Below are 21,611 nucleotides of genomic sequence, written 5' to 3'. Positions count from 1 at the left end.
GGAGGATAAAAACCAATACAAATATCTAGAAAATCATTAATAAAAGGCCAGACGAAGGAGAAATTTGTGAAGGTTACGTAGTCTAAAGATTTGGAGTACATATTGGCAGCCACTAAATGAATTTCTATGTAAAATGCTGGTGGAGATGGTTTCTGCTTTTCAGTATATAAAGATGGCACTATACTAAGTGTTAAACATTGCTTCTCTCTGATTTGCAGACTTCAAACATTCACTACTCTTGTGTTTGTTTTTTTTTCTACATCTTTTTTTATTTTCCTAATTTTATAACTTAGGTTGAAGGTGCCTTATGAGTCGTTAGAGAAGGTTCCTCCATCTTCGCCACATACACCAGCTCATATGTCGCAACAAGCCAGTGGAGTTTCAGCTGTAGGAGGTGTAGTTTCCAATTACAAAAAGCTCTCTGGATACTATGTAAAGGCTCCTCTTCCAGCTGAAAATGATTTTGGTAGGAAACTTTTTGAGTTATAAATTATGAATATACTTATTCAATTTATATAAATATGTACTGGCTAGTTACGTATAAATAATTGTGAATTATTTTAAAAATTTTGCTTTTTTATCATCACGAGGTATAATACAAAGTACCTTTACATTTTTTTTAATATGAATCATGAAGCTGTCAACTCTTAAGTACCTTTTTAAATATTTAACTTAGCCGGTGAATATATAATAGCTGCATCTCTGTTGCTCGACAGACACATACAGTAAAAACTCGCCAGCGATCGCTATACAGGTTGCGGGTGTGCCCACCAGCGCCAACTGTCGGCCAGATACCACTCTCGATGTAAACAAAGACTCAATTTCTTCTCTGTCGACGTGTCGACAAGACGTACTTTACTCGCTGTTGAACCTGGAGTTTTTCCCATCATATTTGGTGAAGTACTTTAATTTGGTTTGAGCTTTCGCAGTACAGGTGTTTTTCTTCAAATAAATCCTTGAACTCTTTTTTGGATCGGATTAATTGTTGATGACTTAGATCGTTTTTTGGAATTTTCCCTTGACTAATTCAAAATGGCTGACCTTTCACAAGTTCCCAAGTTCAGAAAATGTAATGCTAGGGACTGTCATAGGCATCTTCCAAAGGCTTCTCTCGACCCTCACACTGTTTGTTCCAATTGTCGGGGTAAAACCTGTCAATTGGAAGATCGGTGTGAGGAATGCGTGGGCCTTTCGGAATTCGATTTTATCGAATTTGAGAAATATACACGCAGACTAGAGAGAGATAGGGTAAGGAGAAGTTCTTCTAGGTCGGTAGATTTTTCCTCTCCACATGCCCCTGAACCTAATCCTTCCCCTGTAGTGGTTGTTCCTAACCCCCCTCCTAGCACTCAGGAACCGTCGATGCAAGACATGATGCGTGCTATCCATGTTTTGGGGGAGAGAGTTGAGGCCTTAGTAAGTGACCGAAATCAACTCATGGCGGACGTAAAGGAACTAAAGTGCCAAAGTGCCACGGCGGAAAGTGTTAAAGTGCCTAGTGTTTCTCAAAGTGTTGTGAACAGTGTTGCGCTTGAGGGTTCGTCTGTTCGTGCCTGTCGTCCTCCTAGTCCGGGACCTCTTGCAAGCTCCCAAGCCCAGGGGAGAAGCAATGTCGTACGACTCATGGGTTCGAGAGGCCTTGATCAGCGAACAGACGTTCCCTCTTTGGTATCAGGCGTATCTCTCCAAGATCGCCCCTACCAACGTAAGACGAGAGAGCCCATTTTTACCTCGTCGTCCGAAGGTGTTTCTCGTAAGAAACCTTGGACCAAGGTCTCCAGACCTTTGAAGCGTAAGTCGGTCCCTTCAGGACAAGTCCAACGTCCCGGTTGTAGCCACTGGGACAGTTCGGACCCGTTGCCGTCATCGGATGACTGCTCGCCGCCTAAGAGAGGCAAAGTTGTGCCGTCTCAGTCGCTCACCCCGTCTGTTACCGCACCTGCTTCCGTAGACCCTAAATGGGTGTTACTGCAAGACATGCAGTCCAAGCTTGCGTCCTTGATGGAGGACTTCAATGCGGAGAAGGTTGCCGCTGAACCTTCTGGCCAACAACCATCCAAGCGGTCTGTTGTGCGTCCTGTTGACGTTGAGGTAGCTTTCTCGCGTCAACCAGTTGGGGTAGTACCTCCACCGATGCGACCCAGTGTGGGTTTCCAGCAGCACGTTGACGTTAGGCAACGCACGGAGGTGGTTGGTGACGTTCAGGACGTTCATCAACCATCAGAGGTGACTTGTTTTGACGCGGTGCGTCAACCTCCGCAACCCGGTATGGTGTTGACTGCACAACCCAGACGGTCTAAACAGTCTCGGGTGGACGCTGTGCGTCCTCGCGCACCTATGGTTTTTGACAGTTCCCAGACTGTTCAGCAGTTCCATGACGCTGCGTCCGGCTCCGTCACGCATGCACCAGTGCGACCGGACTCGGCGAGTCAAACGTTGCCCACACCTTTGCCGTTTTCTCATCAGTTATCGGATGAGGAACTGTCAGATGAGGACGTTGCTGAACCACAAGAGGATCAACCTTCAGAACTTGATGAGCCTAAGGCAGTTCAACCATCCTTGGACTTTAGAAAAGTCATGGCTGTGTTTAAGGAGTTGTTCCCTGACCACTTTATTTCTGTGGCTCCTCGTTCGCCGCCGTCAGAGTTTGTCTTAGGCGTTCCGACTACCATGCCTGCCTTTACTAAACTCGTTCTCTCGCTCATCCAAGAGAGCGTTACAGCTGTTAGGCGATTGGTTAGAGACCAAGAGGAGTTTAGGGAAGACAGCATTTGCCTTCCCCCCATCTAAACTCTCGTCTAGATCGAGCGTCTGGTATGCCACGGGAGAAGTTCTCGGCTTGGGAGTTCCTGCCTCTGCCCAGGGCGACTTCTCAAGTCTTGTAGACTCTCCCCGCCGCCTTGCCATGAGACGCTCGAAGATTTGTTGGTCACCCTCGGACCTGGACCACCTTCTTAAAGGTATATTTAGGGCGTTCGAAGTCTTTAACTTCCTAGACTGGTGTTTAGGAGCCCTGAGTAGGAAAATCTCTTCTGCTGATAAGGATGTTTCCTTACTCATTATGTCCTGCATGGACAAGGCCGTCCGTGATGGGTCCAACGAACTTGCCGCTTCATTCACGTCCGGAGTCCTGAAGAAACGAGAGTCTCTATGTTCTTTCCTGTCTGCTGGAGTGACGCCATGCCAAAGATCTGAGCTACTCTTTGCGCCCTTATCCAAGTGCCTATTTCCTGAAGTCTTGGTCTAGGAAATTGCCTTGTCTTTAGTGCAGAAGGACACCCACGATCTAGTTGCGTCCTCGGCTCGCAAAGCTCCCCCTTTGCCTTCATTGTCTGCTAGACCTAGGATAGACACTCCAGCGTCTCGGTTTATCTCGCCCTTTCGTGGCAGAGCCTCCAGCAGGGGAGGTGCTCGTGCCGAAGGGAAGAGAGGGAAGAGGAAAGGATCCAAGTCCTCTAAGGGCAGAGTCTGACTGCCCGCAACTTCAGACAGCAGTAGGTGCCAGACTCAAGAACTTCTGGCAAGCCTGGGAGAAGAGAGGCACAGATCAACAATCTGTGAGGTTGCTCAGAGAGGGGTACAAAATCCCTTTTGTACGCATACCCCCTCTAGCGACGTCCCCCATCGATCTCTCTCCCAGGTACAGAGAGGAAGAAAAGAGACAAGCCCTGAAACTGGAAGTGTCTCTTTTGCTAGAGAAGGGAGCGGTGGTCAAAGTCTCGAACCTTCAATCACCGGGGTTTTACAACCGTCTCTTACTAGTATCAAAGAAGACAGGAGGTTGGAGACCGGTGCTAGACGTCAGTGCTCTGAATGTCTTTGTCACAAAGACGAAGTTTACCATGGAGACCACAAAGTCAGTCCTAGCAGCGGTCAGAAAGGAAGACTGGATGGTCTCTCTAGACCTAAGGGACGCCTACTTCCACATCCCCATTCACTCAGACTCCCAACCTTTTCTGGGATTCGTCTTCGAAGATGTGGTGTACCAGTTTCGGGCCCTGTGCTTTGGCCTAAGCACAGCTCCTCTCGTGTTTACGAGGCTTATGAGGAATGTGGCGAAATTCCTCCACTTATCGGACATCCGAGCCTCCCTTTATTTGGATGACTGGCTTCTCAGAGCCTCTTCCAGTCGTCGCTGTCTGAAGGATCTCAATTGGACTCTAGATCTGACCAAGGAATTGGGACTCCTAGTCAATTAGGAAAAGTCGCAGCTGGTCCCATCCCAAACTATTCTGTATTTAGGGATGGAGATTCACAGTCAAGCTTTTCGGGCTTTTCCGTCGGCCCCCAGAATAGATCAAGCCCTGCTCTCCATCCAGAAGATGCTGAAGAAAGAACGCTGCTCAGTCAGGCTGTAGATGAGTCTGGTAGGGACGCTGTCATCCCTGGAGCAATTTGTCTCACTAGGAAGGCTTCACCTCCGTCCTCTTCAATTCCATCTGGCTTTTCACTGGAAAAAGGACAAGACGCTAGAGGCGGTCTCGATCCCGATTTCCGAAAAGATAAAGTCTTGTCTGACTTGGTGGAAGGACAATATCAGCCTACGAGAGGGTCTTCCCCTGGCAGTTCAGATACCCAACCACGTTCTCTTCTCGGACGCATCGGACTTGGGCTGGGGCGCGACGCTGGACGGTCGGGAATGCTCAGGTCTGTGGAACTCGAGTCAGAGGAGCATGCATATCAACAGCAAGGAGCTTTTGGCGGTTCATCTGGCCTTGAGAAGCTTCGAGTATCTCCTTCGAGGCAAAGTGGTGGAAGTAAACTCGGACAACACCACGGCCTTGGCGTACATCTCCAAACAGGGAGGTACCCACTCACTGACGTTGTACGAGATCGCAAGGGACCTGCTCATCTGGTCAAAAGATCGAGGCATCTCCCTAGTAACGAGGTTCATCCAGGGCGACTTGAACGTCCTAGCAGATTGTCTCAGTCGGAAAGGTCAAGTAATTCCAACCGAATGGACCCTCCACAAGGATGTGTGCAAGAGACTTTGGGCGACTTGGGGTCAACCCACCATAGATCTCTTTGCAACCTCGCTGACCAAGAGGCTTCCTATCTATTGCTCTCCAGTCCCGGACCCAGCAGCAATACAAATAGATGCCTTCCTCCTAGATTGGTCACATCTGGATCTTTACGCATTCCCACCATTCAAGATTGTCAACAAGGTACTGCAGAAATTCGCCTCTCACGAAGGGACAAGGTTGATGTTAGTTGCTCCCCTCTGGCCCGCGAGAGAATGGTTCACCGAGGTACTTCGATGGTTAGTAGACGTTCCTAGAAGTCTTCCTATAAGAGTAGACCTTCTACGTCAGCCACACGTAAAGAAGGTACACCAAAGCCTCCACGCTCTTCGTCTGACTGCCTTCAGGCTATCGAAAGACTCTCGAGAGCTAGAGGCTTTTCGAAGGAGGCAGCCAGTGCGATTGCTAGAGCAAGGAGAGCGTCTACCATTAGAGTCTACCAATTGAAGTGGGAAGTCTTCCGAGACTGGTGCAAGTCAGTTTCCGTATCCTCGACCAGTACCTCTGTAGCCCAAATAGCTGATTTTCTCTTATACCTGAGAAAAGGACGATCCCTTTTAGCTCCCACTATCAAGGGCTACAGAAGCATGTTGGCCTCGGTCTTCCGGCATAGAGGCTTAGATCTTTCCAACAATAAAGATCTGCAAGACCTCCTTAAGTCTTTCGAGACCACTAAGGAGCGTCGTTTGGCTACTCCTGGGTGGAATTTAGACGTGGTACTAAGATTCCTCATGTCAGACAGGTTTGAGCCTTTACAGTCAGCCTCCCTGAAAGATCTCACTCTTAAGACTCTTTTCCTGGTATGCTTAGCCTCGGCTAAAAGAGTCAGTGAGATTCATGCCTTCAGCAAGAACATCGGGTTTTCGTCAGAAAAAGCTACTTGTTCTCTGCAACTTGGTTTCCTAGCCAAAAATGAGCTACCTTCTCGTCCTTGGCCTAAATCTTTCGATATTCCTAGCTTATCGGAGATCGTAGGCAATGAACTAGAAAGAGTCTTATGCCCTGTTAGAGCTCTTAAGTTCTACTTAGCTCGTACTAAACCTTTACGAGGCCAATCTGAAGCGTTATGGTGTTCGGTTAAGAAACCATCCTTGCCTATGTCAAAGAATGCTTTGTCATATTTTATCAGATTGTTAATACGAGAAGCTCATTCACACTTAAGTGAGGAAGACCGATCTTTGCTTAAGGTTAAGACGCACGAGGTTAGAGCTGTAACAACTTCCGTGGCCTTTAAGCAAAATAGATCTCTGCAAAGTATCATGGACGCAACCTATTGGAGAAGCAAGTCAGTGTTCGTGTCATTTTACTTGAAAGATGTCCAGACTCTTTACGAGAACTGCTACACACTGGGACCATTCGTAGCAGCGAGTGCAGTAGTGGGTGAGGGCTCAACCACTACAATTCCCTAATTCCATATCCTTTTAATCTGTCTCTTGAAATGTTTTTTAATGTTGCTTTTATGGGTTGTCCGGAAGGCTAAGAAGCCTTTCGCATCCTGGTTGATTTGGCGGGTGGTCAAAGTCACTTCTTGAGAGCGCCCAGATTAGGGGTTTGATGAGGTCCTGTTGTATGGGTTGCAGCCCTTGATACTTCAGCTCCTAGGTGTCTGTCATCATCCTAAGAGGATCGCTGGGCTCCGTAAGGAAGACGTACTTACAAGGCAGAGTAATCGTCTAAGTCGACTTCCTTACCAGGTACCTATTTATTTTGGTTTTGTTATATTGATAACTGTCAAAATGAAATAAAAAACTCTTAGCTTATACGATGTAAACATATTTAACTCTGGTCTCTACCCACCTCCTTGGGTGTGAATCAGCTATTATATATTCACCGGCTAAGTTAAATATTTAAAAATTATATTTTAATTATAAAATAAATTTTTGAATATACTTACCCGGTGAATATATAAATTAAACGACCCTCCCTTCCTCCCCAATAGAGACGCAGTGGGATGAGAAGAAATTGAGTCTTTGTTTACATCGAGAGTGGTATCTGGCCGACAGTTGGCGCTGGTGGGCACACCCGCAACCTGTATAGCGATCGCTGGCGAGTTTTTACTGTATGTGTCTGTCGAGCAACAGAGTTGCAGCTATTATATATTCACCGGGTAAGTATATTCAAAAATTTATTTCATAATTAAAGTATCATATTTCCATGAAATTTTAAATATTAAACTTAGCCGGTGAATATATAATAGCTGACGTCTCCGACGGCTCGACAGATTCCAAAAACTCGCGAGCGATCGCCGTGAAGGTTGCGGGTGTGCCCACCAGCGCCGACTATCGGCCAGATACCGCATATACTTGTAAACATCTTCAGTTCTTCTCTGTCGGTTTCATCGACAAGTTGATTCCACTCGCTTTATGACCTCGAGTTTTCTACCGAATTGGTGAAGTACTTGGTTTTGGTTTTATTGCTTTCGCCGTGTTGGATTATTCAATACTATCTTCAAAAGAAATGCTTTTGAAAGGAGAGGAAAAGTGTTTTGCCCTTGCTTTTTTATCTCTGGTTTTTCCATAGAGTAAAAATGGCCGACCCTTCCCTCAGTGTACGGAAGTGTGTTTAAGGCTTTTAGTAATTATTTTATCACGTTATAAATTATTGTTGATAATTATAGATTTTCCTCTATATATTTTATATCTCGCCCGCCTTTATAAGGCCTCTTCGATTAGCTTTCCAGTTATCCTAAACATCAAGATAAATTTTATGTTTTGTTTATATGCGGCCTTTACCTATTCCTCCCCTAGTCCGAGATGTAGGCGGTCCTAACTTGGAAACCGAAGTTAAACAACGTTGAGCCCATTCAACTTTTATTTTCGTTAAGTTTAAATCATTTGCTCTGTAAGAGTTATGAAATGAATATTTTTTAGAAAATATTTTAAGAAATATATTCTTTGAATAGTCTTCGTGCTGTTTTTTCAAAGATGAACTAACGTTTGGTTTATTTATGCTACGCAGTTTGCGCTCTATCGTTACGATAGAGAAAGAGAGAATCACGGTTTCACTTTGCAGAAGGAGTAAATCGATTTTGACGTTTTGTTCATTCTTCTTTCAAACTGAAGTGTTTTAAATACTAATTTAAAGGAACTTGTTAATTTTCAATTTCTTAGTCCTTTCAGTTTTTTCCTTTGGTCAAATAACCTGTTTATTGACGAAGGGTGAGTGGGCAATTCTCTTGTGTGTGACAAGAGAGAGAGAGAGAGAGAGAGAAAGAGAGAACGATCCGATCTTTATTCTCGTCCCAAGTAAGGAGTTTGGGAGCGAGTAACGTTGTTCTCGATTCAGTTTTTTACTCTCGTCCCAAGTCTCTGTACGGGGAGAAAGGATAAAACGTTTTTAGTTTTTATTCTCGTCCCAAGGCACTGTACGGTGAGAGATTGAAAACGTAGTCTTTAGTGTACTAGTGTTTAGTCTCCTCCCCAGTCACTGATCCTTTTTAACTTTATATATTTCCGTTTTATTCGTTATATATGTATATGTTTTTTGATTTTTGCATGTGTGTTTCATTTTGTACTAATGTGCTTACATTATACGACTCATTTCGCAATTATAACCTTTTGATGTAAGGGAGAATTGCGTGCTTCAGGTAGATATCAGTTTTATTCATGCCTAATGTGAAATTATTGAAAAATACGATATCAGTGAAGTGAGTGCTAGAAAACATGTGCTGTGTTGCGGAGGGTTCGTTTGTTCGTGCTTGTCACTTGCCTAGTCCGAGACCTCTTTCAGGCTCCCATGCACCAGGGAGAAGGAATGTCGTAGGACCTAAGGGAGTGAGGAGTGTAAACCAACGAACAGACGTTCCCTCAAAGGTATCAGACGTTGTTTAGCACGTCCTTGCCATAAGACAGGAGAGACGAAGTTTCTCCTCGTCATCCGAAGACTTTTCGCAAAAGAAACCTCGGCGCAAGGTTTCTAGACCCTTTAAGCGAAAGTCAGTCCCTTCAGGACAGGTCCAGCGTCCTGGCTGTAGCCATGGGGACAGCTCTGACCCTTTGCAGTCGTCGGAAGACTGTTCGCCTATTAAACGCAAGCGTAACACGGGGTCCGAGGGTCGCGGTAAAGGCAATGTTTTGCCAACACAGACGTTACCGTCGTCTCGGCCCGTTCCGACTCCCGTTGATCCTAAATGGGTTGTCCTGCAGGACATGCAGACTAAGCTTGCCTCCCTTATGGAGAAGTATGACGTTGAGCAGGTTCACGATGAACCTTCGCTTTCGAGTCGCCGTTACGCTAAACGAGACTCTGGCCGTCAGCCGCCCAAACGAGCATTTACTCGTCCGTTTGACGTTAGTGCTGACGTTAGTGCTGACGTTTCTTGTACTTTGAAACGTGATGTCAGGAGTTTTTCACGTCAGTCACGTGACATGGATCCTCCCTCGCTGCAGTCTCGTGTTGACTTTCAGCCGCTGCCGCAGTCTCGTGTTGACGTTCAGCCGCTGCCGCAGTCTCGTGTTGACGTTCAGGACGTTTGCCAACCAGCTCAGTTGCCTCGACTTGACGTTGAGCGTCAATCACCGCAGTCGAAGGTTGTTTTGACTGCTCAGTCTAGGCAGTCAATGCAGTTCCTACGTGACGTCGAGCGTCCATCAACTCCTGTTGTTGTTGTTGGACAGTCACAAGGTTTTCAGTCCTTTCAACAGCGACCTGACGTCGCTTCCTCTACTGCTACTGCTGCTCCTTTGCTTGTTGACATTGCCTGTCAAGCATTGCCGCCGCGGCAGGTCTCTCCTTTTCATGAGACTAGACAATTGTCGGACGAGGTTCCTTCAGATGAGGAAGTTGCTGATCCTCCTCCTACTGATATTCCTTTGGGGACTTTGTCAGACGGAGAGGAGCCTAAAGCTGCTCAGACCTCTATGGACTTTAAAAAAATCATGCTGATTTTTAAGGATCTTTTTCCGGTCCATTTTGTAACTGCTGCTCCTCGTTCGCCTTCGTCAGAGTTTACGCTAGGCCTAGCTACTTCGAAGCCGTCGTTTTCTAGGCTAGTGCTCTCTCGCTCTTCTAAGAGAGCTTTACGTTTGCTAGGCGACTAGTTGATCACCAGGAGGAGTTTGGGGGAGACAGCCTTTGCTTTCCATCCTTTTAAACTGGCTTCTAGAGCGAGCGTCTGGTATGACACGGGAGAAGTTTTCGGCTTGGGAGTTCCTGCCTCTGCCCAGGGAGACTTCTCAAGCCTCATAGACTCTCCCCGTCGCCTGGCCATGAGACGCTCCAAGATTTTATGGTCGGCTTCAGAGCTAGACCATCTCCTGTTAGGAGTTTTTTCGAGCGTTTGAAGTTTTTATTTGTTGGTTGGTCCCTAGGAGCCTTAAGTCAGAAGGTCTCTCCAGCTGTCAATGTTTTGCTGTACAATTATGTCATGCATGAACAGGGCTATCAGGGATGGCTCCAATGATCTGACAGCCACGTTCTCTGCAGGAACAAAGCTATCAGGGATGGCTCCAATGATCTGGCAGCCACGTTCACTGCAGGAGTACTTAAGATGTAAGTGCGCTCAATGTGTTCATTGTCAAGACAAACTTCATGATGAAGACTATCAAATCCGTCTTGGCAGCAGTAAGGGAAGGCGACTGGATGGTCTCTCTCGACCTTCAGGATGCATACTTCCACATCCCGATTCATCCAAACTTTCAACAACATCTGAGGTTTGTGGACGGGAAAGTAATGTACCAATGTCGAGCACTGTACTTCGGCCTCATTCCTGCTCCTCTTGCTTTTACAAGGCCCTTGCAAAATGTAGCAAGCTTTCTACATTTTTTGAGGATTCAGAGCCTCCCTTTTATTTTGACGACTGGCTAATCAGGGCGTCGTCATTATATCACTGTCTGGAGAGCCTCTAATGGATATTAGACCTAACCAAGGAGCTAGGTCTCATAGTGAACGTAGAGAAGTCGTAACTTACAGTACCCCATCCCAGACTATTCTTTATTTGGGAATGGAGATACAGTGTCTGATTTTTCGGGCCTTTTCGTCTCCCACAAGAATGGAACAAGCTCTGTTAAAAGTCCTTCACTTGCAAGAGGAAAACAGTCGCTCTGTAAGAGTTTAAACTAGTCTCGTGGGAACTCTTTCATCGCTGGAGTAGTTTATCTCTCTGAGGAGACTCAACCTATGCCCTCTCCAATTTCACCTAAACCATTGGAACAAGGAGAAGGGCTTAGAGAGTATCTCTTTCCCAATCTCCAACCCAGTCTAGACATGTCTGACTTGGTGGGACAGCAACATCAGACTTCGAGAAGGTCTTTCTCTTGCGATAAAGAACCCAAACCATGTGTTGTATTCAGATGCTTCGGTTTTGGGTTAGGGAGCTCCACTGGACAGTCTGGAATGCTCGGGTCTTTGATCCACGGATCAGAAGGAACTCCATTTAAGGCAAGTAACATCTCTCCTTTGGCGAGATTTGTGCAAGGAAAAATGAATGTCTTGGCGGACTGCCTCAGCAGAAGAGGACAAGTCATCTCCATGGAGTGGACGTTGCATAAGACTGTGTGCGAGAAGCTATGGATGACATGGGGTCAACCCACCATAGATCTTTTTGCGACTTCTCTGACAAAGAGGCTCTCGACTTACTGCTTTCCAGTTCCAGATCCAGAGGCAGCCCACATAGACGCTTTCCTGCTGGACTGGTCTCACCTGGACGTTTATGCCTTTCCACCTTTCAAGATCCTAAACAAGGTGCTGCAGAAGTTCACCTCTCACGAAGGGACCAGGTTGACATTGGTTGCTCCACTCTGGCCCGCGAGAGAGTGGTTCACAGAGGTACTTCTATGGCTGGTAGATGTTCCAAGAAGTCTGCCGTTACGGATGGATCTCTTGCGACAGCCTCACGTAAAGAGATTTTATCAAAGCCTCCCCACGCTTCGTCTAACTGCCTTCAGTCTATCGAAAGACTCTCTTGAGCTCGAGGGTTTTCGAAGGAGGCAGCTAGAGCGATCGCCAGGGCTAGAAGATCCTCTACCATCAGGATCTTTCAGTCGAAATGGGAGGTATTTAGAGACTGGTGCAAGTCCTCCTCTATTTCCTCTTCCAGTACCTCTGTAGCCCAAATTGCGGACTTTCTCCTGCATCTGAGAAATGTTCGCTCCCTCTCTGCTCCCACTATTAAAGGCTACAGGAGCATGTTGGCGTCTGTTTTCAGACATAGAGGCTTGGATCTGTCAAATAACAAGGATCTCCAAGATCTCCTTAAGTCCTTCGAGACCTCTAAGGAGCGTCGTATGTCAACTCCCGCTTGGAACTTAGACGTGGTCCTAAGGTTCCTAATGTCGGACAGGTTTGAGCCATTGCATTCAGCCTACCTGAAGGATCTCACCCTCAAGACGCTTTTTTTTTGGTGTGCTTGGCTTCGGCTAAAAAGGTCAGTGAGATCCATGCTTTTAGTAAGAACATCGGCTTCTCTACAATTAAAGCTACATGTTCGCTTCAACTTGGTTTTTTGGCCAAGAACGAACGGCCTTCTCGTCCTTGGCCTAAATCTTTTGAAATACCTAGTCTGTCAGAAATCGTAGGTAACGAAGTTGGAAGAGTGCTGTGCCCCGTTAGAGCTCTTAAGTTTTTCTTAGCTCGAACTAAACCATTACGAGGTGGTTCTGAGGCCTTATGGTGCTTCGTTTAGAAGCCCTCATTGCCCATGTCTAAGAATGCGTTATCGTACTTTATTAGACTTTTAATCCGGGAGGCACATTCTCATTTAAATGAGAAAGATCGTTGTTTGCTTAAGGTCAAGACGCACGAAGTGAGAGCGATAGCGACTTCGGTGCCTTTAAGCAAAACAGGTCTCTTCGAAGTATTATGGACGCGACCTTTTGGAGGAGCAAGTCGGTGTTCGCTTCATTTTACTTAAAAGACGTCCAGACTCTTTATGAGGACTGCTACACCCTGGGTCCATTCGTTGCAGCGAGTGCAGTAGTGGGTGAGGGTTCTACCACTACATTCCCTTAATCCCAATATCCTTTTAATCTTCTCTTGAAATGTTTTTAATCTTGCCTTGGGTTGTACGGAAGACTAGGAAGTCTTTCGCATCCTTTTTGATTTGGCGGGTGGTCAAATGTTGTTTCTTGAGAGCGCCCAGATTAAGGGTATTGATGAGGTCCTGTTATAGGGGTGTTCGCCCTGGATATAACAGCTCCTGGGAGTCTTTCAGCATCCTGAGAGGATGGCTGGGCTTCGTGAGGAAAGCGGACTAATGAGGCAGAGTAATAATCAGAGTCTGCTTCCTTACCAGGTACCTATACTTAAGTCTGTTTTTTGAATAATTGTCAAAAACTCTTGAGCATATACGCCTTTATTGTATTAATACTGGTCTCTACCCACCACCATGGGTGTGAATCAGCTATTATATATTCACCGGCTAAGTTTAATATTTAAAAATGATATTTTGATTATAAAATAAATTTTTGAATATACTTACCCGGTGAATATATAAATTAAAGGCCCTCCCTTCCTCCCCGATAGAGACCTAGGGGACTGAGAAGAACTGGAGATGTTTACAAGTATATGCGGTATCTGGCCGATAGTCGGCGCTGGTGGGCACACCCGCAACCTTCACGGCGATCGCTCGCGAGTTTTTGGAATCTGTCGAGCAGTCGGAGACGTCAGCTATTATATATTCACCGGGTAAGTATATTCAAAAATTTATTTTATAATCAAAATATCATTTTTTTTTTAATAATGAAAAAAAGTCCTGTAGAAATTAGCTTGTGGATATGAATATTCACCAAATAACTAGGGTATATTTTTTGAGATAGAATCCTATATAAGTGATAATGTTAACAGTAGAGTAATGCACAATTTACCTTAGTACCCCCCTGCCCTGTTCCTGAGTAAATTTACAATTGAATGACATTGTTTTTTTCAATTAAGTTAAACTCCAGTCATTATTAAATGTCAGTTGTTTTCTTGAATTTATAAAACTATAGATTGTTTTTATGTAATTTAATGATAAATTTAAATACAATAGTAACTGTTCTCTCAAACTTTCTTATGGGGTATTATTGCAACTTTACTTTTTTAAGCTAGATTTATAGTATTCACCTCCCTTGTATATTTATCATTAGTGGTTCATTAGTGATGTTACATAAAATTCCACTAATATTTGGTGTGCTTATGGGGCCGAGTAAAAAATTTTCGTTAATTTTTTTATAACAAAAAGACATTAGACTTGGGATTATTTTTGTGAACAGCACTCATTGTTTGTTTGTTTCCAGGTGGCAGCAAGAGGAAAACTAAAGGAAAACAGAGAGAGGTATTACCATTGTTCCAAAAACCCACTCCTCTTATGCATTGTGTAAGTTTGTCTTTGCCATTCAAGTAAAAAGGAGTATGGTACAGTAATTTTGAGTAGAAAGTAGAATTGAGACCTGTAATATTTTTTATATAATTATGTCAGAACCTTTCAACTAAAGGATCTACCCCTTTTTGTTTTTATGGCAGAGAAATTTGTGAAGGTAAGTTCTTAGAAACAGATTAATATACTGTAATGTCATTCTTGACCATAATCTAAGATATTGAAATTTATTTTATCACTATGCTACCTACATCCCCCTGGTGCCACCACGTTCTAGATTATAGATCCAGTGTAGTACAAGGATGATGTTTTATTGTTCATTATTTGTATTCATTTTTGATGTTTGGTTTATGAATTTTTTAATAATATTTTGTTCCAACACGGAGTACTTACCTCGAACTACTTTCTTAGGAGTATCTGGGAGACTCCTCCCAACCGACCAGAATTTTGTGTAGTTTACCCTATTCCCGTTTTCTATGGGGGTCAACCTCAGGCGGAGTGATATGCGCCCTGAGGCGACCCGTGGTCGGAGAGCATGCTTGCTCAGGTCGTGCTCCTCAGTAAGTTTCTGGTCGTGACGTGATTACCATCTCGCCGCGCTCTCCTCACCCAGTGCGACCCTTGTGTCCCCCGACCCTTTGTGTCTACCACGCGTTACCCACGTGTTCATTCCCTATCCTTTCCTCTGTGTCCCTGTGTCTCTTGGTGTCCTAGTGTAGCGTAGTGGAGCATCCTCGCTGTTGGCCTGGGCCTGTGGCCGGTAAATCTTGTGCGTTTCTTTCCAAGCCCGAAGTCGATCCCCACTCCCTCTGTTCGTCGTGTAGGGGCAAGGTTTGTTCCCCTACGACCACGTGTCCGGAGTGCGAGTCTTGGACCGAGATTCAGTGGGTCCTCTACGGCACTAAAAAGAAGAAAGCTGCCAAGAAATCGCCCAAGAAGGCCAACGTTTCTTCGTCGTTAGCTTCGCCGGATGCTTCGTCGGAACGGGGCTCCCTTCCACCTTCCCCTACCCAGAGTAGGGGACGAGGTAAATCCGTTGCTGGGAAGCGGCCCATTGCCCTTCCCCAAGAGTCTGAGATATCTGTGGGGGATGATTTTAGATCAGTTCAGGCATGTTTGGGGCCTGAGGGAGTGGCGGGAGTGTGTTCAAGAGGCGAAGTCCTGGTGCCTACAGGGCCCGTCTCTACGGAAGATCCTATGTGGGGGAAGACGGGTGCAGCCTCTTCCCCTGCATCCTGGATGTGTGTTTCAGGTGCTTCAGCAACCGGGGGAGACGACGAGAAGGCAGGCTCATCTTCAGACCCCGCCGCATGGGATCCACCAAGGACACCCCTCAGGTCCCCCATGAGGTTAGAGGAGGAGTTCGATGCTAGGTTCGACCAAAAGAAGGTTCCACGGTCTCCCCTGGTGCCCTCGTCAACGCTCCCGCCCGTCTTTCTTCAACCCTCTTCGCCAGAGAACCGACGCGGAGTTCCCCCTGCGGATTTGGACGGCTCAGGAGATTTGGCGGACTCCCTCTCCTCCTCGTCGTCATCCTCTTCCTCGTATTCGTCTTCATCGGAGGACGAAGGTCCAAAGTCCTCGAAGAGAAAGCGGGAAAAGTCGCGGAAGAAGAAGTCCCGTTCTCGTTCCAGGCACAGCAGGAAGAGATCCAAGACCTCAAAGAGGAGTCGCTCTTCAAATGATAAGTGGGTGAGAATTACAGTACCCCGGAGTGAGCTGTTTAAGGCTACCTCAGCCGCGGCCACTTCCGGTTGGCTCCTTAGAGCCTCATCTTCACCCTCGCGACCCTACTCCTCCAGCGGACCAGATCTACGTCAGGGGACGTCACATCAAGCCTCCCTAGACGTCTCTAAGGCCTCGAAGGCTCCCGCTTCCTCAGCCCAATGGAGGGAGGCGCTCTTCCGGACGGAAGGCTTGGCGTCATCAACGGCCATCTCGGCGGTCTTCCGCGAGCACCAGGGGCGCCCCTCATGCTTCGAGGGGACCACAACCACGGGGACCCCGCGGGACAAGGTAGACCCATGACGGCTACCCTCGTCCCAGCGGATTCGCCCATCCTGCGGGCAGGCCCGTCAGTTGCGAGGCAGGAGAAGAAGCTGCTTTCTTCCTGCGCTCCCCCTCCCGCCCTTGACGAGTCTTTTCGGGCGGAGGAGTTGGTAGCGGATGCTTTGGTAGAAGGAGGAGAGTGCTTATCTGATGACATCTCTTATTGAAAGGTCTTGGCCCTCATCAGACGACACCATAGGTTGGATGAGCCCAAGCCCTCGGCGGAACAAGCCTGGCTCTCAGGACTCAGCAGGCTCGTGGACAACCCAGTTCAGCAGAGACTTTCCTTGGCGCTCCCCCTAGCACGAGACGTAAAGCTAGGGATGGAGCACATAGACAAGTTCTTAGCCAGCCAAGCAGACGCCCCTAAGGGTCAGAGTGCCTCGAAGCTTCTTCCTGGCCTTAAGACTCAGAAACGTTTTTACGTCCCGGAAGGACGTCGTGGGGGACCCCGCGCAGTAGAGTCGGCAGACACCACGTTGAACCAAGGGGCGGCGGAGGACAGGGCATCCTCAACCCCAGTTAGTTTTTCCCCAACGGAGACCTCGATGATGGAAGACATGGCCCAGGACCTAGTCTACGTGTCTTCTAGGTTAGACTGGTGGGCTTCCAGTCCTCACATGATCTTTCCCTGCCTGAGAACCAGTCCTTGCTGAGAGCGCTAATCAGTTCAGGGGGAAAAGCACTGAAGTTTCTTTCTTACCAGTCTCTCTCCCAGGCCGCCAACTGGGTCCTGCGGAAGAGAGACACCATCCTACGGCAACTCTAGGAGAGGTCGTTCCAGCCGCGCCTCTAGGAGGACATAGGAAGAGAGGCCCTCTACTCCTACCGGAGCCTCAAGTAGGGGGATGCCTCAGACACTCTTGGCAAGCATGGCGGGATTACGGGGCAGATCCCTGGACCGTTACAATCCTGAAGGAAGGATACAGACTACCTTTCCTGGCGGAGCCTCCGCCACTTATTTCAGCCCAACAGGCAGAGTGGTTGGTCCCCAAAGAACCCTTGAAACGAGCAGCGTTACAGGAGCAAGTGTCGACCATGATCACCAAAGGAGCGTTGGAATCGGTCGAGAATCCCGGGCCTGGGTTCTACAGCAGGCTCTTCCTGGTGGAGAAGTCGACAGGGGGATGGAGGCCAGTCATAGACCTGTCAGCCCTCAACAAGTTTGTGGCAAAAACCGACTTCAAAATGGACACTGCGAAGACTGTGTTGGTGGCCTTGAGAGAGGGGGACTTCATGATGTCCCTGGATCTCAAGGACGCCTAATTCCAGATCCCCGTTCATCCCTCCAGCAGGAAGTTCCTGAGGATAAAGTGGAATATCCAAGTCTTACAGTTCAAGACCCTCTGCTTCGGGCTGTCGACAGCGCCTCAGGTCTTCACAAGAGTCTTTACAACAGTTTCGGCCTGGGCACACAAGCAGGCCATTCGCCTGATCCGGTACCTGGACGACTGGCTGTTACTTTCAGCCTCAGAGGAAGAACTGAAGCAGCAAGGCGCGAGGCTTCTACGTCTCTGCAAGGACTTGGGTATCACAGTCAACTTAGAGAAGTCCCACTTGACACCCACCACCAGGATGACCTACCTAGGGATGGTCCTGGACACCCGGCGGGTGAGAGCCTTCCCCTCCTTGGAGAGGCTGGACAATCTAGACCGAGTACTACAGCCCTTCCTCACGAGACAACCCAAGAGAGCCAAAGATTGCCTGAAGCTATTGGGCCATCTGGTGTTGCTAGAGAAGCTAGTCCCTCAGGGGAGACTCAAACTCAGGGGAGACTCAAGCTCAGGGGTGTTCAATGGAACGTGAAGGAACTGTGGTCCCCGGAGGAGCCCCCGTACAAGATAGTTCCAGTTTGCCCAGGAACGTTGGAAGTCCTACAGTGTTGGCACGACAGAGCGAACACCTTGAAGGGGATGCCCTTCGCACTCGATCCTCCGGGGATGTTATTCACCGACGCGTCGAAGGAGGGTTGGGGTGCACATCTCCTCGACGAATCAACGAAAGGGAAGGGGTCCCTCAAGGAAGGGACCCTACACATAAACATTCTGGAGATAGCTGTCCAGAGAGCATGTCAAGAATTCGTACATCTCCTCAGAGGAAACACCGTGGTGTTGATGTGCGACAACGCCACGGTAGTGGCCTACGTAAAGAAACAAGGAGGCCTAAAGTCAAAGGAGTTATGCACTCTATCGACAGAACTGCTGGAATGGGCGGCAAAGGAAGGGCTCAAAATTATGGCCAGGTATATCCCAGGAAAGAAGAACGTCCTAGCAGACTGCCTCAGCAGGGCAGGCCAAGTGATAGGCTCGGAGTGGACTCTACACCCAGGAGTAGCTCAGACAGTCATCCTGAAGTGGGGCTCACCAGTGGTGGACCTCTTCGCCACTCGTCTGAATACACAACTTCCCGTGTTCTGTTCTCCAGTTCCAGATCCAGCTGCAGCGTTCGAGGATGCCTTCCAACCTCCTTGGGACAACCTTGACGTGTACACCTTCCCACCCTTCGGGATGCTCAGGCAAGTGCTTAGCAGAGTGAGGAAGGCAACCAACCTACAGATGACTTTGGTAGCGCCTTGGTGGCCGGAGAGACAATGGTTCGCAGACTTAAAGGAACTAGCTCTCCTTCCCCCTTGGCCCCTTCCAGACAAATGAGACCTCCTCCGTCAACCTCACTTCAAGCGGTTTCACGAAAACCCTCGGTCCCTCCGCCTACACGCGTGGAGGTTATCGAGCGGCTCCTGAAGAAGGAAGGGTACTCGTCGAGGACGGCAACGAGGATTTCGGGTTACCTAAGGCGTTCCTCAGTCCCAGTTTACCAAGCAAAGTGGTCTGTCTTTTCGAAATGGTGTACTGCCCGGAACATCAAGCCCCTGAGGGCTTCGATTCATGAGATAGCCGATTTCTTGGTGTATCTTAGGGATGACGTTGGTACTTCTATCCCGGCTATCAAAGGGGGGCGTGCAGCATTAGGGGAGGTCTTCCTCCTAAAAGGCATTGACTTAGGGGCCTCCAGACAGATTTCAATGCTCATCAGGAGCTTTGAGCAGTCATGTCCCCCCCAGGCAACGAGGGTGCCACAGTGGGATATAGCTAGAGTACTCAAAGCCCTGTCAGAACTGCCCTTTGAGCCCCGCAAAGACATCCTGGACAAAGAACTCTCCCTCAAAACGGTCTTCCTATTAGCCCTGGCTTCGGCGAAGAGAGTTAGTGAGTTACACGGGCTGTCATACGAAGTCTCGCACTCGAAGGGGTGGCGAAAAGCTTCCTTTAAGATCGTGCCTAGTTTTGTGGCCAAGACTCAGAACCCGTCATGTTGGGATCCTAGATTCGAGGGATTCTCGGTATCAGCGATCCCTCGTTCAGACAACCCAAGGGACTTGCTTTTGTGCCCAGTTAGAACAGTAAGGAAGTACCTGGAGAGGACATCCAGGCTCTGCCCTGCGATCAAGAGTTTGTTCGTCTCGACAGGCCGAGTGAAGAAGCCAGTTTCCAAGAATTCGATCTCCTTCTGGCTGCGTCAAGTGATCAAGAGGGCCTACGACACCTCAGGAACCCCTCTCTCAGGCAGGGCTAGGCTCATGATATTAGAGATCTAAGCACCTCGTTAGCCTTCGAGAACAACATGGCAGTGGGCCAAATCATGACGGCAGGCACTTGGTCCAGACAATCCACCTTCACGGAACACTACCTGAAGGATTGTTCGAGAAAATCTTTGAACGGTTTCGCCCTTGGTCCTGTCATTTCCGCATTCCAGAAGATCTAAGGCCATAACCCTGGGGAAGCCGTGGGTGGTAAGTCCAAAAGACACAAGTTCCTTCCTTCCCTTTTTCCCCCTTTCTACCTTCCCCTGGTCCCTGATTACCTTCCCTGGAATGACTCGGAAGACCTTAACTACCGTAGGATACAGCATCAGCAAGGAATGCGTCTCCAAGGCGTTTTTACAGAGGTAAGCCACTTAGACAGTAAGTTAGTTTTTTTGGGTAGTTTTCCCTATTTCGTGCGTTTTCTATCAGTGGTCAACGGAACCTAGCCTCCTACCTAGGTTCCCCCCCTTGTTGCTTCCAGCTTCCCGGTCTCTGGTCCCTGCAGGACTCTCCCACCTCCTAAAGTAGTTCGAGGTAAGTACTCCGTGTTGGAACAAATCACAAATTTTTAAGTAATTTGTATTTTCCTAACATACTTACCTCGAACTACTTTCGGGTTATGGCCCGTCCATCCTACCCCGAGGGCCCTGCAGGGCTGAGGAGAACCTTTCCGACGAAACTTACTGAGGAGCACGACCTGAGCAAGCATGCTCTCTGACCCCGGGTCGCCTCAGGGTGCGTATCACTCCGCCTGAGGTTGACCCCCATAGAAAACGGGAATAGGGTAAACTACACAAAATTCTGGTCGGTTGGGAGGAGTCTCCCAGATACTCCTAAGAAAGTAGTTCGAGGTAAGTAGGTTAGGAAAAATACAAATTACTTAAAAATTTGTGATTTCATTACAAAATTAAAAAAAAATATTGGATATATGTATTTATGGATGTGTGGAGCACATAGAGATATTTCCTGTATTTCTTATTTTTAAAATTATTTTAGATTGTGAACTCTTGCATAGAAGTCACTTTCAAAGATGGCTGTTTTTCATATGGGTGTTTTGAATGTTTACAAAATGTGAATGTACAGATTGTAGACTATGAAATACCTTATCTTTTTATGTTTGAATGGCAAAAATCAATCATTCAAGAAATTAGTAGCATTTTTTCTCTGAAAATTTCATGTTTTGAGAAATCGGGCTTAAAACTTTCATCTTGTAGATTTGCTTGGATATGCTTTAGTATGCATTAGTATGGGCTTTAGCAGCAATATCCCTCATCACTGGGGATCATAAGGACATTATCCTCATATTTCAGTTGTGAGCCCCCTTTCCTCAATTCTAGAAATATATATGAGTGAGGCAGTACTGTATTAGCATAATATAATCTCATCTGGCTATTTCTAGGCAAATTTTATGCTTTAGGCATATTTAGTTATTGTCCCTTGACACTTTTTGCATTTTTCACCGTAACATAAGAATTGTAAATAAATACATGAGCAGACAAAGAAATACGATAAGTATAACTAGGAGAAATGTCCAGAAAACTTTTTCTTACGACTCTATTGAAATAAGAAGAAATTGCATTCTCTTTCTGGGTTCTTCAAAGAAAATTGTGGTTTTGATGTTTATAGGATACGTACATAAATATCTTCCTCTCAAAATTCTTGAAGA

General features: G+C 47.1%; 1 protein-coding gene across 5 annotated transcripts in view; it reads left to right on the top strand.

Moving 5' to 3' along the window:
* The window catches only part of LOC137640148 (UDP-N-acetylglucosamine transferase subunit ALG13-like), a 210,799-nt gene that overhangs the window by 39,532 nt on the left and 149,656 nt on the right, over positions 1-21,611 (top strand). For 4 of the 5 annotated variants that reach the window (XM_068372647.1, XM_068372645.1, XM_068372642.1 and 1 more), the window contains exons 10-11: positions 294-466; positions 14,234-14,313. In XM_068372647.1, the coding sequence (XP_068228748.1) occupies positions 294-466; positions 14,234-14,313 (253 nt within the window). The remainder of the gene's footprint in view (positions 1-293; positions 467-14,233; positions 14,314-21,611) is intronic. The other variant, XM_068372646.1, reaches the window with a different exon arrangement.

The sequence above is a fragment of the Palaemon carinicauda genome, chromosome 4 (genome assembly GCF_036898095.1).
Source record: "Palaemon carinicauda isolate YSFRI2023 chromosome 4, ASM3689809v2, whole genome shotgun sequence".
Classification (NCBI taxonomy): Eukaryota; Metazoa; Arthropoda; class Malacostraca; order Decapoda; family Palaemonidae; genus Palaemon; species Palaemon carinicauda.
The sequence above is the reverse complement of the archived record's forward strand: the minus strand, read 5'-3'. Positions and strand labels throughout refer to the sequence as shown.